At 46.3% G+C, this 15,939-nt stretch overlaps 1 protein-coding gene across 2 annotated transcripts; it reads right to left on the bottom strand.

Annotated features, from left to right (window-relative positions):
* Positions 1–7,655: 7,655 nt before the first annotated feature.
* Positions 7,656–12,585, bottom strand: LOC123999263 (progestin and adipoQ receptor family member 3-like). Of its 2 annotated transcripts, none has more exons than XM_046304850.1 (7): positions 12,265–12,585; positions 11,689–11,913; positions 11,324–11,486; positions 10,886–11,041; positions 10,432–10,629; positions 10,193–10,283; positions 7,656–9,512 (listed from the first exon to the last, which is right to left on the bottom strand). In XM_046304850.1, the coding sequence occupies exons 2-7, from the start codon at positions 11,877–11,879 to the stop codon at positions 9,367–9,369; spliced, it is 945 nt and encodes a 314-aa protein (XP_046160806.1). In that variant the 5' UTR covers positions 11,880–11,913; positions 12,265–12,585; the 3' UTR covers positions 7,656–9,366. The 2 variants fall into 2 exon arrangements, with proteins under 2 accessions (XP_046160806.1, XP_046160807.1); XM_046304851.1 differs by lacking the exon at positions 7,656–9,512 and adding an exon at positions 9,929–9,968.
* Positions 12,586–15,939: the final 3,354 nt, after the last annotated feature.

Here is a 15,939-nt window from a genome sequence, read left to right as displayed (position 1 = left end):
GCTCAGGACCTCAGACTGGGACAACAGTTCACCTTCCAACAGGACAACGCAGGTGTGGTTTCAGGCCAAGTCACTGAATGTCCTTGAGTGTCCCAGCCAAAGCCCGGACTTGAACCTGATCGAACATCTCTGGAGACCTGAAAATAGCTGTGCAGCGACGCTCTCCATCCAACCTGACAGAACTTAAGATGATCTACAGAGAAGAATGGGAGAAACTCTCCAAATACAGGTGTGCCAAACTTGTAGCGTCATACCCAAGAAGACTCTAGGCTGTAATCGCTGACAAAGGTGCTTCAACAAAGTACTGAATATTTTCGGAATGCACTGTAGGCACAGACAACAGCACGAAGGACAAAATGGTTAAAAAACAACAACACATTGCGCAGCCACAGTCAGTGAGTGTCCATGATTGGGTCTTTGAATGTAGAGAGATGGAGATTAAACTGTCCAGTTTGAATGTTTTCTTGCAGTTCGTTCCAGTTGCTAGTTGCAGCGAACTGAAAAGAGGATCAACCCAGGGATGTGTGTGCTTTGGGGACCTTTAACAGAATGTGACTGGAAGAATGGGTGTTGTATGTGTAACCGATGTGAAATGACTAGCTAGCTAGTGGTGGTGCGCACTAATAGTGTTTCAATCGGTCACATCACTCACTCTGAGACCTTGAAGTAGTGGTTCCCCTTGCGCTTTTGTGGCGCGATGGGTAACGATGCTTCGTGGGTGACTATTGTCTGTGTGTAGAGGGTCCCTGGTTCGAGCCCGGTGAGGGGATGGATGGAAGGTATACTGTTACATATGTGGAGGATGAGGGCTACAATAGATATCTCAGATAGGGGGAGGGAGGTTTACGAGGGTTATATAAATAAGCATCAACCAGCGGGTCTTGCCCGGGTATACAGAGATGACCATATACAGAGGAGTATAGAGTGCAGTGATGTGTCCTATAATGAGCATTAGTGGGAAATCTGATGGCCGAATGGTAAAGAACATCCAGCCGCTTTAGAAGCACCCTTTGCAGATGTTAGCGCAGGTGCAGGGAAATGCTTGTTTCCAGCTTCAACAGTGCAGTAATACCTAGCTAAATGCTTGTGTTTCTAGCTTCAACAGTGCAGTAATACCTAGCTAAATGCTTGTGTTTCTAGCGTCAACAGTGCAGTAATACCTAGCTAAATGCTTGTGTTTCTAACTTCAACGGTGCAGTAATACCTAGCTAAATGCTTGTGTTTTCAGCTTCAACAGTGCAGTAATACCTAGAACAACAAAAAAACAATACACACATAATGCAAAAAATAAAATAAAAAATATCAGAACAAGCAATGTGAGAGACTGGAATATACATATATATACAGTGAGCTCCAAACATTTTGGGAAAGTACATTTTTTGGGGGTTTTGGCTCTGTACTCCAGACCTTTGGATTTGAAATGATGGTGCAGACTGTCAGCTTTAATTTGAGGGAAATTCATCCATATCAGGTGAAATGTTTAGAAATTACAGCACTTTTTGTATACAGTCCCCCCATTTTAGTGGACAAATTCCCTTGTGTATTAAAGTAGTCAAAAGTTTTGGTCCCATATTCCTAGGTCGCAATGATTACATCAGGCTTGTGATTCTACAAACTTGTGCTGTTTGTTTTGGCTGTGTTTCAGATTTTGTGGCCAATAGAAATGAAGGTAAATGATGTATTGTGTTCTTTTGGAGTCACTTCTATTGTATAATAAACAACAATCTAAACGCAACATGCAACAATTTCACATTTCAAGGAAATCAGTCAATTTAAATAAATTCATTAATGCCCTAATCTATGAATTTCACATGATCTGGGAATACAGATATGCATCTGTTGGTCACAGATACCTTTACAAAAAGGTAGGGGCCTGGATCAGCGAACCAGTCAGTATTTGGTGTGACCACCATTTGTCTCATGCAGCGGAACACATCTCAAATCAAAGTTTATTTGTCATGTGCGCCGAATACAACAGGTGTCAACCTTACAGTGAAATGCTTACTTACAGGCTCTAACCAATAGTGCACAAAAGGTGTTAGGTGAACAATAGGTAAGTAAAGAAATAAAACAACAGTAAAAAGACAGGCTATATACAGTAGCGAGGCTACATACAGACACCGGTTAGTCAGGCAAATTGAGGTAGTATGTACATGTAGATATGGTTAAAGGTACTATACATATATGATGAACAGAGAGTAGCAGTAGTGTAAAAGAGGGGTTGGTGGGTGGTGGGTGGCGGGACACAATGCAGATAGCCCGGTTAGCCAATGTGCGGGAGCACTGGTTGGTCGGCCCAATTGAGGTAGTATGTACATGAATGTATAGTTAAAGTGACTTTGCATAGAGTTGATCAGGCTGTTGATTGTGGCCTGTGGAATGTTGTCCCACTCCTCTTCAATGGCTGTGTGAAGTTGCTGGATATTGGCGGGAAGAGGAACACGCTGATGTACACGTCAATCCAGAGGATCCCAAACATTTACATTTACATTTACATGGGTGACATCCTCAATGGGTGACATCTCTGGAGAGTATACAGGCCATGGAAGAACTGGGACATTTTCTGCTTCCAGGAATTGTGTACAGATCATTGTGACATGGGGCTGTGCATTATCATGCTGAAACACGGTGATGGCGGCGGACGACAATGGGCCTCAGGATCTCATCATGGTATCTCTCTGTATTCAAATTGCCATCGATAAAATGCGTGTTCATTGTCCGTAGCTTATGCCGTAACCCCACCGCCACCATGGGGCACTGTTTACAACATTAACATCAGCGAACCACTCGCCCACACGACACGATACACGTGGTCTGTGTTTGTGAGGCCCGGTTCGATGTACTGCCAAACTCTCTAAAACGGCTTATGGTAGAGAAATTAATTAAATTATCTGGCAAAAGCTCTGGTGGATATTACTGCATTCAGCATGCCAATTGCACGCTCCCTCAATCTTAAACATCTGTGGCACAAAACTTCCAATTTTTTTGTGATATTTTATTGCCCCAGGGCAAGGTGTACCTGTGTAATGATCATGCTGTTTAATCAGCTTCTTAATATGCCTGTCAGGTGGATGGATTATCTTGGCAAAGCCTAAATGCCCACTAAACAAATTTGGGCATATTTGTGAGAAATTGTAATTTTGTGAGTATGGAACATTTCTGGGATGTCCTTGAGTGTCCCAGCCAAAGCCTGGACTTGAACCTGAGAGTTTCTCCCATAATTACGGATAGTTCTGAATGAATCGTGAATAATGAGTGAGAAAGTTGGACACACAAATATCATACCCCTGAGACATGCGAACCTCTCACCATTACAATAACAGGGGAAGTTAGCATCTTTTGGACGATATGATATCTGTGCGTCTAACTTTCTCTTTGCTCCACGAGGCACTGAAGGCCCCTCGCCCGACGCCTCGTGACCAGTGTAGATCTGACTGCATACGCCGGGGCCCCCTCGATGTCCAGAGGGGGCGGAGGAACCTCCTGCCTGAGGAGAGACACATGGAGCGAGGAGTTAATAAGGTAATCTGGGGGAAGCTGTAAACTGTAACAGACCTCGTTCACTCTCCTCAGGACTTTGAATGGCCCCACAAACCGCGGAACCAGCTTCCGGCAGGGCAGGCGGAAGGGCAGGTTTCAGATCGAGAGTCAAACCCGGTCCCCCGGCACAGCGGTGGCGTTCTACGCTGGCTTTCTGATGCCTCACGGCCCACTGAAGGTGCACATGAGCGGCGTCCCACGTCTCCTCCATGCGCTTCAACCATTCGTCCACCGCAAGAGCTTCGATCTGGCTCTGATGCCACAGCGCCAGAGCCGGCTGGTACCCCAGTACGCACTGGAAAGGGGAGAGGTTGGTAGAGGAGTGGTCGGAGTGAGTTCGGGGCCATCTCTGCCCAGGGTATGAATGCTGCCCACTCCCCCGGCCGGTCCTGGAAATAAGACCGCAGAAACCTACCCACTTCCTGATTTACTCTCTCCACTTGCCCGTTGCTCTCGGGGTGAAAACCTGAGGTAAGGCTGACTGAGACCCCCAGACATTCCATGAACGCCCTCCAGACCCTTGGCGTGAACTGGGGACCTCGATCAGATACTATGTCCTCAGGCACCCCGTAGTGTGTGTGAACAGGGCCTCCGCAGTCTGTAGGGCCGTAGGGAGACCAGGCAAAGGGAGGAGACAGCAGGACTTAGAAAATCGATCCACAATGACCAGGATCGTGGTGTTACCCTGTGAGGGAGCCAGATCCGGCAGGAAGTCCACCGACAGGTACGACCACGGCCGTTGAGGAATGGGTAAAGCTTGTAACTTCCCTCTGGGCAGGTGCCTAAAGGCCTTGCACTGGGCACACACCGAGGAGGAGGAACATAAACTCTCACATCCTTAGCCAAGGTGGACCACCAGTACTTCCCACTAAAAAAGTGCACTGTCCGACCGATGCCCGGATGACCAGAGGAGGGTGACGTGTGGGCCCAATAGATCAAGCGGTCGAGGACAGCAAACGGAACGTACAGACGCCCAACTGGACACTGGGGGGAGTGGGCTCTGTACGTAACGCCCTCTCGATGTCTGCGTCCAGCTCCCACACTGCCAGTACCACCAGGCAAGAGGCCGGGAGTATGGGAGTGTGATCCATGGACCACTGCTCTGTGGGACAGCGCTACATCCGGGACAGTGCGTCTGCCTTCGCGTTCTGGGAACCTGGTCTCTAGGACAGGGTGAAAACAAAACGGGTAAAGAACATGGCCCAACTTGCCTGGCGAGGGTTCAGTCTCCTCGCCGCCCGGATGTACTCCAGATTGAGGTGGTCCATCCAGATGAGAAAAGGGTCCCCCACGTCATAGTTTCATTCCGCCGGGCTGAGCTTCTTCGAATAGAAGGCACAGGGGCAGAGCTTCGGTGGCGTACCTGAGCGCTGAGAGAGCACGGCTCCTTTCCCAGCCTCGGATGTGTCCACCTCCACTATGAATGCCAAAGAGGGATCCGGATGAGCCAGCACGGGAGCTGAGGTAAACAGAGCCCTCAACTGACCACTGCAAACGCACAGGTCCCCCCTTCAGCAGTGAGGTAATGGGAGCCGCTACCTGACCAAAGCCCCAGATAAACCTCCGGTAGTAGTTGGCAAACCCTAGAAACTGCTGCACTTCCTTTACCATGGTGGGAGTCGGCCAATTACGCACGGCTGAAATGCGGTCACTCTCCATCTCCACCCCTGAAGTGGAAATGCGGTACCTTAAGAAGGAGACGGACTGTTTAACAAACAGGCATTACTCAGCCTTGACGTATATGTCATACTCGACCAAGCACCCTGCACACCAGGGACACATGCTCGGCGCGTGTAGCGGAGTATATCAGAATGTCGTCGATATACACTACTACACCCTGCCCGTGCAGGTCCCGGAAACTCTCGTCTACAAAGGCCTGGAAGACTGATGGAGCATTCATCAACATGTACGGCATGACGAGGTACTCATAGTGCCATGAGGTGGTACTAAATGCCGTCTTCCACTTGTCCCCCTCCCGGATACGCACCAGGTTGTAAGCGCTCCTGAGATCCAATTTTGTGAGGAACCGCGCCCAGTGCATTGACTTGATCGCACTGGCTATGAGAGGCAACTGAAACTGTACTGTACAGGTAACTGTACCTCACAGTGATTTGGTTGATGCCTCGATAGTCAATACACGGGCGCAGACCTCCATCCTTCTTCACAAACAAGAAACTCGAGGAGGCAGGTGAAGTGGAGGGCCGAATGTATCCCTGTCCCAGAGATTCGGAGACATATGTTTCCAGAGCCGCTGTCTCTTCTTGCGACAGAGGATACACGTAACTCCTAGGAAGTGCTGCATCTACCAGAAGATTTATCACACAATCCCCCCGTCGATAGAGTGGTAATTGAGTCGCCTTTTTACAGAAGGCGAGAGCCAAATCGGCATATTCAGAGGGGATGCGCACGGTGGCGATTAATTAACAAAAACATGTGAGCAACAGGGGGCTCTGGGTGAGCCTGGTGCTGACTCACCTGGGGTGACACGAGAGTGCCTGCACGAGAGTGCCTGCTGCCTCGACTCCCAGAGGAACCTCCCCAGCACCAACCGGCAGTGTGCCCTCTGCGGCCACAGATGGTGCATGGAACGTTGGAGCAGTGGTGCTGGGGGATGGAACCGACAGACCCCGATCTGGACGTCCGCGGGTAGCAGACAGGTTATCCAGCCGGATGGACAGGTCCACCAGCTGGTCGATTGGGAGAGTGGTGTCCCTGCAGGCCAACTCCCGACGGGCGTCCTCGCGCAGACTGCTCCGGTAGTGATCGATCAGGGCCCTGTCTTTCCATCCCGCTCCTGCGGCCAGGGTCCGGAATTCCAACGTGAACTCCGATGCGCTCCTCGTCCCCTGCCTCAGGTGGACGAGACGTTCCCCCGCCGCTCTACCCTCAGGCGGATGGTCAAAGACTGCTCGGAAGCAGCGGGTGAAATCCTCAAAGTGGTCCAACACCGCTTCGTCTTCCCCCCCATACGGCGTTGGCCCACTCCAGGGCTTTCCTTGAGAGGCAGGAGACGAGGGTGGCCACGCTCTCTCGGCCCGAAGGAGCTGGGTGGACGGTTGCCAGGTAGAACTCTAGCTGGAGCAAGAACCCCTGACAACCTGCCGCCGTTCCATCATACTCCCTCGGGAGGGTTAGCCGAATCCCACTGGGTCCGGGTGAAGGAGGGGAGAGTGATGGTGAGACTGGTGGTGCTGGTGGAGACGCTGGAGGGACTCCTCTTCTCTCCCAGCGTACCATGGTTTGTAGAACGCGATCCATGGCGCTGCCGAGATGCTGCAGCATGGCAGCGTGCTGCTGGACCCGCTCCTCAACCCCTACTGCAGGGGAACCTGCTCCTGCTGACTCCATTCCGAAGGGGTGCGTGTTTCTGTCAAGGCTGTGGGTAACTGGTGAAAGGAGTCAGGCGCAGGAGAGCTGAGTTGCGTGGACAAGGTATTTCATTCAAGAAAACACCAGTATAAACACAATACTATGGTGCTGGAAAAATACCGGTACCACGAAATAAACGGCTGTAAATAACAAAACCCAGCAACAAATATACCAGCTGTCAGATACAGCCTTACAATAAAACAAACATGCACACAAACATGGGGGAAACCAGAGGGTTAAATAATGAACATGTAAATGGGGGAATTTAAACCAGGTGTGTAAAAAACAAAGACAAAACAAATGGAAAATGGATCGGTGATGGCTAGACGGCCGGTGACGTCGACCACCGAACGCCGCTCGAACAAGGAGGGGCCGACTCCGGCGGAAGTCGTGACAGCAAGGCTGTAATCTGGAGATTTGTAATCCAGGTTGGGAGTATCTGACAACTCAAACCCTTACAAAATTATAATTAGTGGCTGCAAGAAAAGAACAATGGCTGTAGATTATAATCCCTCAATTTAAACTGGGAGGTTATATTGTAGAATGAGTTTAGAGAAAATATAATTCTCATATGCCAAAATTAGCCTATGTTCTGGAAGACGTTTGTTTGCAAGGAGAAAACGAGGATATAGTCAACTTTGAGGACGAAGGCACTTTCTGAAAACTGTAGCTACAAGTAAAAGTAAATGTCATTGCAAATGAATTGAATATTCTCATTACATAACTTCAACAATGATATTTCTTGAGGCAGTCTTTATTTATTGATAGTAATCAAAGAGAAACATGTCATATAACAGATAATTAAAATAATGTGCCCCTTTACTTTTGAATAATGGCACTGACTAAAGGTCCATCAACCATGCCAAAATAAATTAAAAACAAATGTTGAACAACGTAACAAACAAGACAGACAGGTAAAATAATACAGTAATTACACAGTAAATAATGAAAGTCATACTTAAAAACAAAAGTGAATTTACAAGGCAAACAGTCTGCTACATTTCCAGTCATTACAGGCTGTGATATGTTCTGAGCATGTCACGACTTCCCTGCCACCTATACACACGACTCTGACAGAGCATCCTTATCTGACTAGAGGCTAAGTATGTCAGCTGGAGACAATCTAAAAATGTGTGACCAAAATGTCATTGCATTGCTGGATACATTTCCTTTAATTAAATGACTGGGAACTGGATTAAAATGGCAGGAGATGTACAGTATATTGTTGCATAGAGAGAGACTGGGTAGTAATTTGACCTAACCTGAATTCAAGTGTACTACACTTTTGTGGTGTTTAATATACAATCGATAATACTGGCCATTAGGACTTTTGTTCTTATGCAGTTGTTCACACCCGTGAGTGACACAGGGACACTAACAAATTAAGGCGAGGGGAATTTAATCCCAATCTATTTTATTGGGTTTATGTTTAGTTGGTTACATTTCTCTAAACAGTTCTTGAATCAGCCCTTAGATTCAAGTGGGTTGTGAGAGGAAGGAGGTCAGTTGACCACTAATACTAAAAGTAACCCACCATTAATTAAATACAGTAAGATAACTACTCAGCCCCACCGTTAATGAAATACAGTAAGATAACTACTCAACCCCACCGTTAATGAAATACAGTAAGATAACTACTCAGCCCCACCGTTAATGAAATACAGTAAGATAACTACTCAGCCCCACCATTAATGAAATACAGTAAGATAACTACTCAACCCCACCATTAATGAAAAACAGTAAGATAACTACTCAACCCCCCCATAGAACCCAATGAAGTTTGTGCCAGAGGCAATAATACAACACACAAACAATTCAAGTATTGATCAATACAGATAAAACTACTCAAGCAAAAATAATGTTTTTGTTGTTGTTCCATTCCCATAGGATAGTAGGTAGGTAGATTGCACATAACCCTTTTGGAAGGTCCCATTTGCTCAAGGCAGCAGAGAAGCATTTCACAGCATGTAACATTCAAACAGTAGCTTACATGCAAATTAATAGATACACATCAGGTTAAAAAAATCTTGAATATGAAAAGATAATCGGAAAATCACAGAAAATGTTCAGCTGTAGTGGTATATGTATTGTGTACAGTGTGTCTAGTGACTTACCCTGCCTGGTCCCAGATCTGTTTGTGCCATCTTGCTTCCCAGACCTGGGACCAGGCTATGATTGACCTGTCTTTCCATCTCTTATAACCTGGCCTTACAGAAGTCTCAGCAGAAAGCAGATACGATTGCATACCACCAATCGCAAACCTTAAAACCAGAGATGGTTTCAAGCTTTCTACAAGGTTTAACAGTACTGTCATGGGTATTCTTGGAAATAGGTCTTGACTGGGCATCTGTAGAATAGGCTTATATAGGAGGTCTGTAGTCTGGTTTGATTGCATTGAGTGGCTACAGTACAGGCTGTGTTTGCTTGGTGGCTGGATGCAAGTCTGTGTGGCTCCAGCTAGCCACTATTGGTGTAGAGAGGAGGGCATGGCTGGTTGTGTCTGAAGTTCATTATATACACAGCAGTCTGGTGCCACCAGTAGAACATAAACACTACCAGGACATGCCACACCTGGTGGCTGGCACCCAGATAGTTCAGCTGACCTGTGGAGGTCAAAGGGCATCACAAGGTCATCAAAAGGTCACTTCAAATATGAAGTGTTCAAAGTTTTTTGAGCTTGGAATAAGGAAATGGAACACAGAGGCTATTTGGCCAATCAAAAGTTTGCAAAAAAAAGGTGACTGAAATATACATTGTGCAAAACATTAGGAACACCCTAATATTGTGTTTCACCCCATTCTGCATTCAGAACGGCATGGATTCTACAAGGTGTCGAAAGCGTTCCACAGTGATGCTGGCCCATGTTGACTCCAATGTTTCCCGTAGTTGTGTCAAGTTAGCTGGATGTCCTTTGGGTGGTGGACCGTTCTTGATACAAACGGGAAACTGTTGAGCGTGAAAAACCCAGCAGCTTTGCAGTTCTTGAAACACTCAAACCGGTGCACCTGGCACCTACTACCATACCCCATTCAAGGGATCACAGCTTTCACCTGGTCATTCTGTCATGGAAAGAGCAGGTGTTGCTAATATCTTGTACACTCAGTGTACAGTAACAAATGGAAAGAGTATTATGTTATACATATCTTATAAATGGGTCAAAAGCATGAAGCTCACCTGGGAAAGCAAGGTGCACAATTACTCATCTTAATCACATGAGTGGTTATTTGCTATACAAGGTCATTTGTAATAGTGTGGAATAGATGTGTCAAGCATGAAGGCTCACCTGGGAAGCAGCGTTCTGGGATTTTAGAGATGTAAAAGAGGAACGCAGCTCCAGCTATCAAATACATCACAATCACACGAGGGAGGAACAACTGCAGACAGAGAGAACAGATGGTAACAATACGGTAAGATAATACTTCACTCCTGTGCAGAATATTTTCTGCCATTGTAATATTTGTATTTATAAATCTTTATGCATTTCATCTTTGTAATAATTGTATAACAATTCTGCAGTTTCACCTGGACGACAGCGGAGCTGAAGCCTCCATTGAGCCAGACCCAGTGGACAGCTGGGATGACCCCGTAGCCAGCCACAGAGCAGAAGATGACGGTCCGCAGGTGTTGCCACTCCTTAGAGAGGTAGTGAGGGTGGATCTGAGCCGAGAATATGGCCAATATCAACGCTAGAACAATCACCAAGTACACCTGTCTCCAGAACTGGGGGAGTTGGAAAACAAGAATAAAGAGCAGAGCAGGAGAAGGGATTACATTTTAGAGACAGTTTATGTAGGTATATCTTCACAGTAAGTTTAACATGTTATCTTTATTAGCCTTGTTAAACCAGACAGATCAGTCTGGTTTCACAAGGCTATATATTTATATATTTTATGGGCGAAAAAAAAATATATATATATACCAGTATGGGTGAAATAAAAACAATGGGCTGAAATGGCTATTATATTGTCCAACATACAATGTTGCAGTAGAAGGCATAGAAGACCCCTGGAATGTAACAGCCCAGGATTCCCACAGAGATTCCAGCATAGTCCAGCGCCAACCAGCGGTGACACGTCTTCTCTGAGCGGTGGCAGGAAAAGAGGTGATACCCCACTGAACACAGCATACACACCTAGAAAAACAACAGGTAGCAATACTACAACAGTACTAAATGCAGAGCTGCAGAATGGAACATTACAGGTGTGTAGGCACAAAAGCAAAGTAGATGAAGATTTTCATGGACATAAGACAGATCGCTGTGACCTCTGTCACACGCGCACACACACACACACACACACACACACACACACACACACACACACACACACACACACACACACACACACACACACACACACACACACACACACACACACACACACACACACACACACACACACACACACACACACACCTGAAAGCAGAAAAGTCCTATGCAGTAGATGACATAGTCTTCTCTGTTGGCACCTGAAGCCGGCAGGACTGTAGACATGTCATTCACCCCCAGTAGGAAGAACAGGAGGAAGCCCAACAGATGAGTCCATATGTTGACTGTTTCATTGGACAGCACAAAGATGCTAGAGGGGTGGAAAACAATACACAACAACTAGCCTGGTTCCAGATCTGTTTGTGCTGTTTTGCCAACTGCTATGGTAATTTTGTTTGGTGTGACCAGGAGTTGGCAAGACAGTATAGATCCGGGACCAGGCTACACAACTATCTATATATTACTACAACTGAAGCTACAACAACTAGGCTTATTCTCTTGATTTTACATACCTTTTTAAACATAGTTTTGACGTCAAGTGTGCTCTGTATCCATCTGTAATATATGGGTTTTCTTTCAAGAATAACGGGATCTGTTCAAATGTGTACAAGCGGATTCCCCGAGGCACCAGAACTGGCCAGTACTGGTAACTCCCCAGCTCAATATAGTGACTACTCCTGTGTAACTTAAGTTTTTGAGGCATTTTGGACCATCAGATTTCAGGCACCGTTTTAAGGCTGAAAAGAGGAAAGGAGCACACAACGGGGTAATGTTATAGCGTGGCACTACGGTTTCATTGCAATCTAAATTTGACAAAGATGGAGCGCTTTTGTAGTTCAACAAGGTACTATTCTGCTGATAGCAGATTTAACAAAGGATCTGAAGATATGACTAATAAAATCAGAAAGTCAACATGCTTTTGGCAATAGCTAAGTTAGTTTCTAGGAATAAATCAGAGCTAAGCGATTGATCGAAATATATGCATTCCTCTCATAACATGAAGTTCAACTGAACATTTAGCCGGGCATGCTAGCTAGCGAACTAGCTAACGTTATAGCTTTCATGCTGGCTAGCAGATATAAAATTACCTTTTGTTGCATGCTATCGATGTCTACGTGGTGTCATTTAGCTACAATACACCTTACTTGGTGATCGAGCAAGCTTTTAATGAATTGACTATAGCTAAATCAATGACACACTACACTATGCTAAGCAGCTGGCTAGCCCAGCAGCTCATGCTAGCTAGTCCATCAACGAAACCAAAAATCGTCGTTCTGAAGTTACACAATAGCCCTGCGACAGACGTGCCCATGGACCCCCTCCCCCCTCTGTACTTTATAAACTACTTGAATAAAATACGATTTCATGAACCGCAGTTGAAGAAGTCTGTGTCCAGAAATGAAATGTATTTTTATTGCCCATCTGGATATGATCATCTGGACATGATGGAAATGACCTACAGTACCAGTCAAAAGTTTGGACACACCTACTCATTCAAGAGTTTTTCTTTATTTGACTATTTTCTACATCGTAGAATAATAGTTAATACATCAAAATTATGAAATAACACATATGGAATCATGTAGTAACCAAAAATGTGTTAAACATTTGAGATTCTTCAAAGTTGCCACTTTTTGCCTTTGACTAGTAACCGAACGGTTGCAAGGTCGAATCCCGAGCTGACAAGGTAAAAACAAATCTGTACATTTAACATTTACATTTAAGTCATTTAGCAGACGCTCTTATCCAGAGCGACTTACAAATTGGTGCATTCACCTTATGACATCCAGTGGAACAGTCACTTTACAATAGTGCATCTAAATCTTAAAGGGGGGGGGGAGAGGGAATACTTATCCTATCCTAGGTATTCCTTGAAGAGGTGGGGTTTCAGGTGTCTCCGGAAGGTGGTGATTGACTCCGCTGTCCTGGCGTCGTGAGGGAGTTTGTTCCACCATTGGGGGGGCCAGAGCAGCGAACAGTTTTGACTGGGCTGAGCGGGAGCTGTACTTCCTCAGTGGTAGGGAGGCGAGCAGGTCAGAGGTGGATGAACGCAGTGCCCTTGTTTGGGTGTAGGGCCTGATCAGAGCCTGGAGGTACTGAGGTGCCGTTCCCCTCACAGCTCCGTAGGCAAGCACCATGGTCTTGTAGCGGATGCGAGCTTCAACTGGAAGCCAGTGGAGAGAACGGAGGAGCGGGGTGACGTGAGAGAACTTGGGAAGGTTGAACACCAGACGGGCTGCGGCATTCTGGATGAGTTGAAGGGGTTTAATGGCACAGGCAGGGAGCCCAGCCAACAGCGAGTTGCAGTAATCCAGACGGGAGATGACAAGTGCCTGGATTAGGACCTGCGCCGCTTCCTGTGTGAGGCAGGGTCGTACTCTGTGGATGTTGTAGAGCATGAACCTACAGGAACGGGCCACCGCCTTGATGTTGGTTGAGAACGACAGGGTGTTGTCCAGGATCACACCAAGGTTCTTAGCGCTCTGGGAGGAGGACACAATGGAGTTGTCAACCGTGATGGCGAGATCATGGAACGGGCAGTCCTTCCCCGGGAGGAAGAGCAGCTCCGTCTTGCCGAGGTTCAGCTTGAGGTGGTGATCCGTCATCCACACTGATATGTCTGCCAGACATGCAGAGATGCGATTCGCCACCTGTAGTCCTACCCCTGAACAAGGCAGTTAACCCACTGTTCCTAGGCATAATTTAAAATAAGAATTTGTTCTTAACTGACTTGCCTAGTTAAATAAAGGTAAATAACGACAGCTTTGCACACTTGGCATTCTCTCAACCAGCGTCATGAGGTAGTCACCTGGAAAGCATTTCAATTAACTAGTGTGCCTTGTTAAAAGTTAATTTATGGAATTGATTTTCTTCTTAATGTGTTAGAGCCAATCAGTTGTGTTGTGACAAGGTAGGGTTGCCATACATAAGATGGCCCTATTTGGTAAAAGAGCAAGTTCATATTATGGCAAGAACAGCTCAAATAAGCAAAGAGAAATGACAGTCCATCATTGCTTTAAGGTCATGAAGGTCAGTTAATACGGGAAATGTCAAGAACTTTGTGCAGTCGCAAAAACCATCAAGACCTATGATGAAACTGGCACTCATGAGGACCGCCACAGGAAAGGAAGACCCAGAGTTACCTCTGATGCAGAGGATAAGTTCATTAGAGTTACCAGCCTCAGAAATCGGCAATTAACTGCACCTCAGATTGCTGCCCTAGTAAATGTTTCACAGAGTTCAAGTAACAGACACATCAAAACAAATCAACTTACATTTGTTACATGCGCCGAATACAACAGGTGTAGACCTTAGAGTGAAATGCTTACTTACAAGCCCTTAACCAACAATCCAGTTTGAAGAAAAATAGCTGTTAAGTAAAATAAATAAGAAATAAAAGTAACAAATAATTCATAAGCAGCAGTAAAATAACAGTAGTGAGGCTTTATACAGGGGGTACCAGTACAGAGTCAATGTGGAGGCTATATACAGGGGGTACTGGTACAGAGTCAATGTGGAGGCTATATACAGGGGGTACCGGTACAGAGTCAATGTGCAGGCTTTATACCGGGGGTACCGGTACAGAGTCACTGTGGATGCTATATACAGGGGGTACCTGTACAGAGTCAATGTGGAGGCTATATACAGGGGGTACCGGTACAGAGTCAATGTGGAGGCTATATACAGGGGGTACCGGTACAGAGTCAATGTGGAGGCTATATACAGGGGGTACCGGTACAGAGTCAATGTGGAGGCTATATACAGGGGTACCGGTACAGAGTCAATGTGGAGGCTATATACAGGGGGTACCGGTACAGAGTCAATGTGGAGGCTATATACAGGGGGTACCGGTACAGAGTCAATGTGGAGGCTATATACAGGGGGTACCGGTACAGAGTCAATGTGGAGGCTATATACAGGGGTACCGGTACAGAGTCAATGTGAAGGCTATATACAGGGGTACCGGTACAGAGTCAATGTGGAGGCTATATACAGGGGGTACCGGTACAGAGTCAATGTGGAGGCTATATACAGGGGGTACCGGTACAGAGTCAATGTGAAGGCTATATACAAGGGGTACCGGTACAGAGTCAATGTGGAGGCTATATACAGGGGGTACCGGTACAGAGTCAATGTGGAGGCTATATACAGGGGGTACCGGTACAGAGTCAATGTGGAGGCTATATACAGGGGGTACCGGTACAGAGTCAATGTGGAGGCTATATACAGGGGGTACCGGTACAGAGTCAATGTGGAGGCTATATACAGGGGGTATCGGTACAGAGTCAATGTGAAGGCTATATACAGGGGGTACCGGTACAGAGTCAATGTGGAGGCTATATACAGGGGGTACCGGTACAGAGTCAATGTGGAGGCTATATACAGGGGGTACCGGTACAGAGTCAATGTGAAGGCTATATACAGGGGGTACCGGTACAGAGTCAATGTGCAGGGGCACTGGTTAGTCGAGGTAATTGAGGTAATATGTACATGTAGGTAGAGTTAAAGTGACTATGCATAGATAATAAACAGAATAGCAGCAGCGTAAAAGAGTAGGAGAGGAGGGGGGTGCAATGCAAATAGTATGGGTAGTATATTTGATTAGATGTTGAGGAGCCTTATGGTTTGCGGGTAGAATCTGTTGAGAAGCCTTTTGGACCTAGACTTGGCACTTCGGTACCGCTTGCCATGCAGTAGCAGAGAGAACAGTATATGACTAGGGTGACTGGAGTCTGACCATTTTTAGGGTTTCCTCTGAGCAT

The sequence above is a fragment of the Oncorhynchus gorbuscha genome, linkage group LG16 (assembly GCF_021184085.1).
Source record: "Oncorhynchus gorbuscha isolate QuinsamMale2020 ecotype Even-year linkage group LG16, OgorEven_v1.0, whole genome shotgun sequence".
NCBI classification, from domain to species: domain Eukaryota; kingdom Metazoa; phylum Chordata; class Actinopteri; order Salmoniformes; family Salmonidae; genus Oncorhynchus; species Oncorhynchus gorbuscha.
Note: the sequence above shows the minus strand (reverse complement) of the source record. Positions and strands in the feature narration are given on the sequence as shown.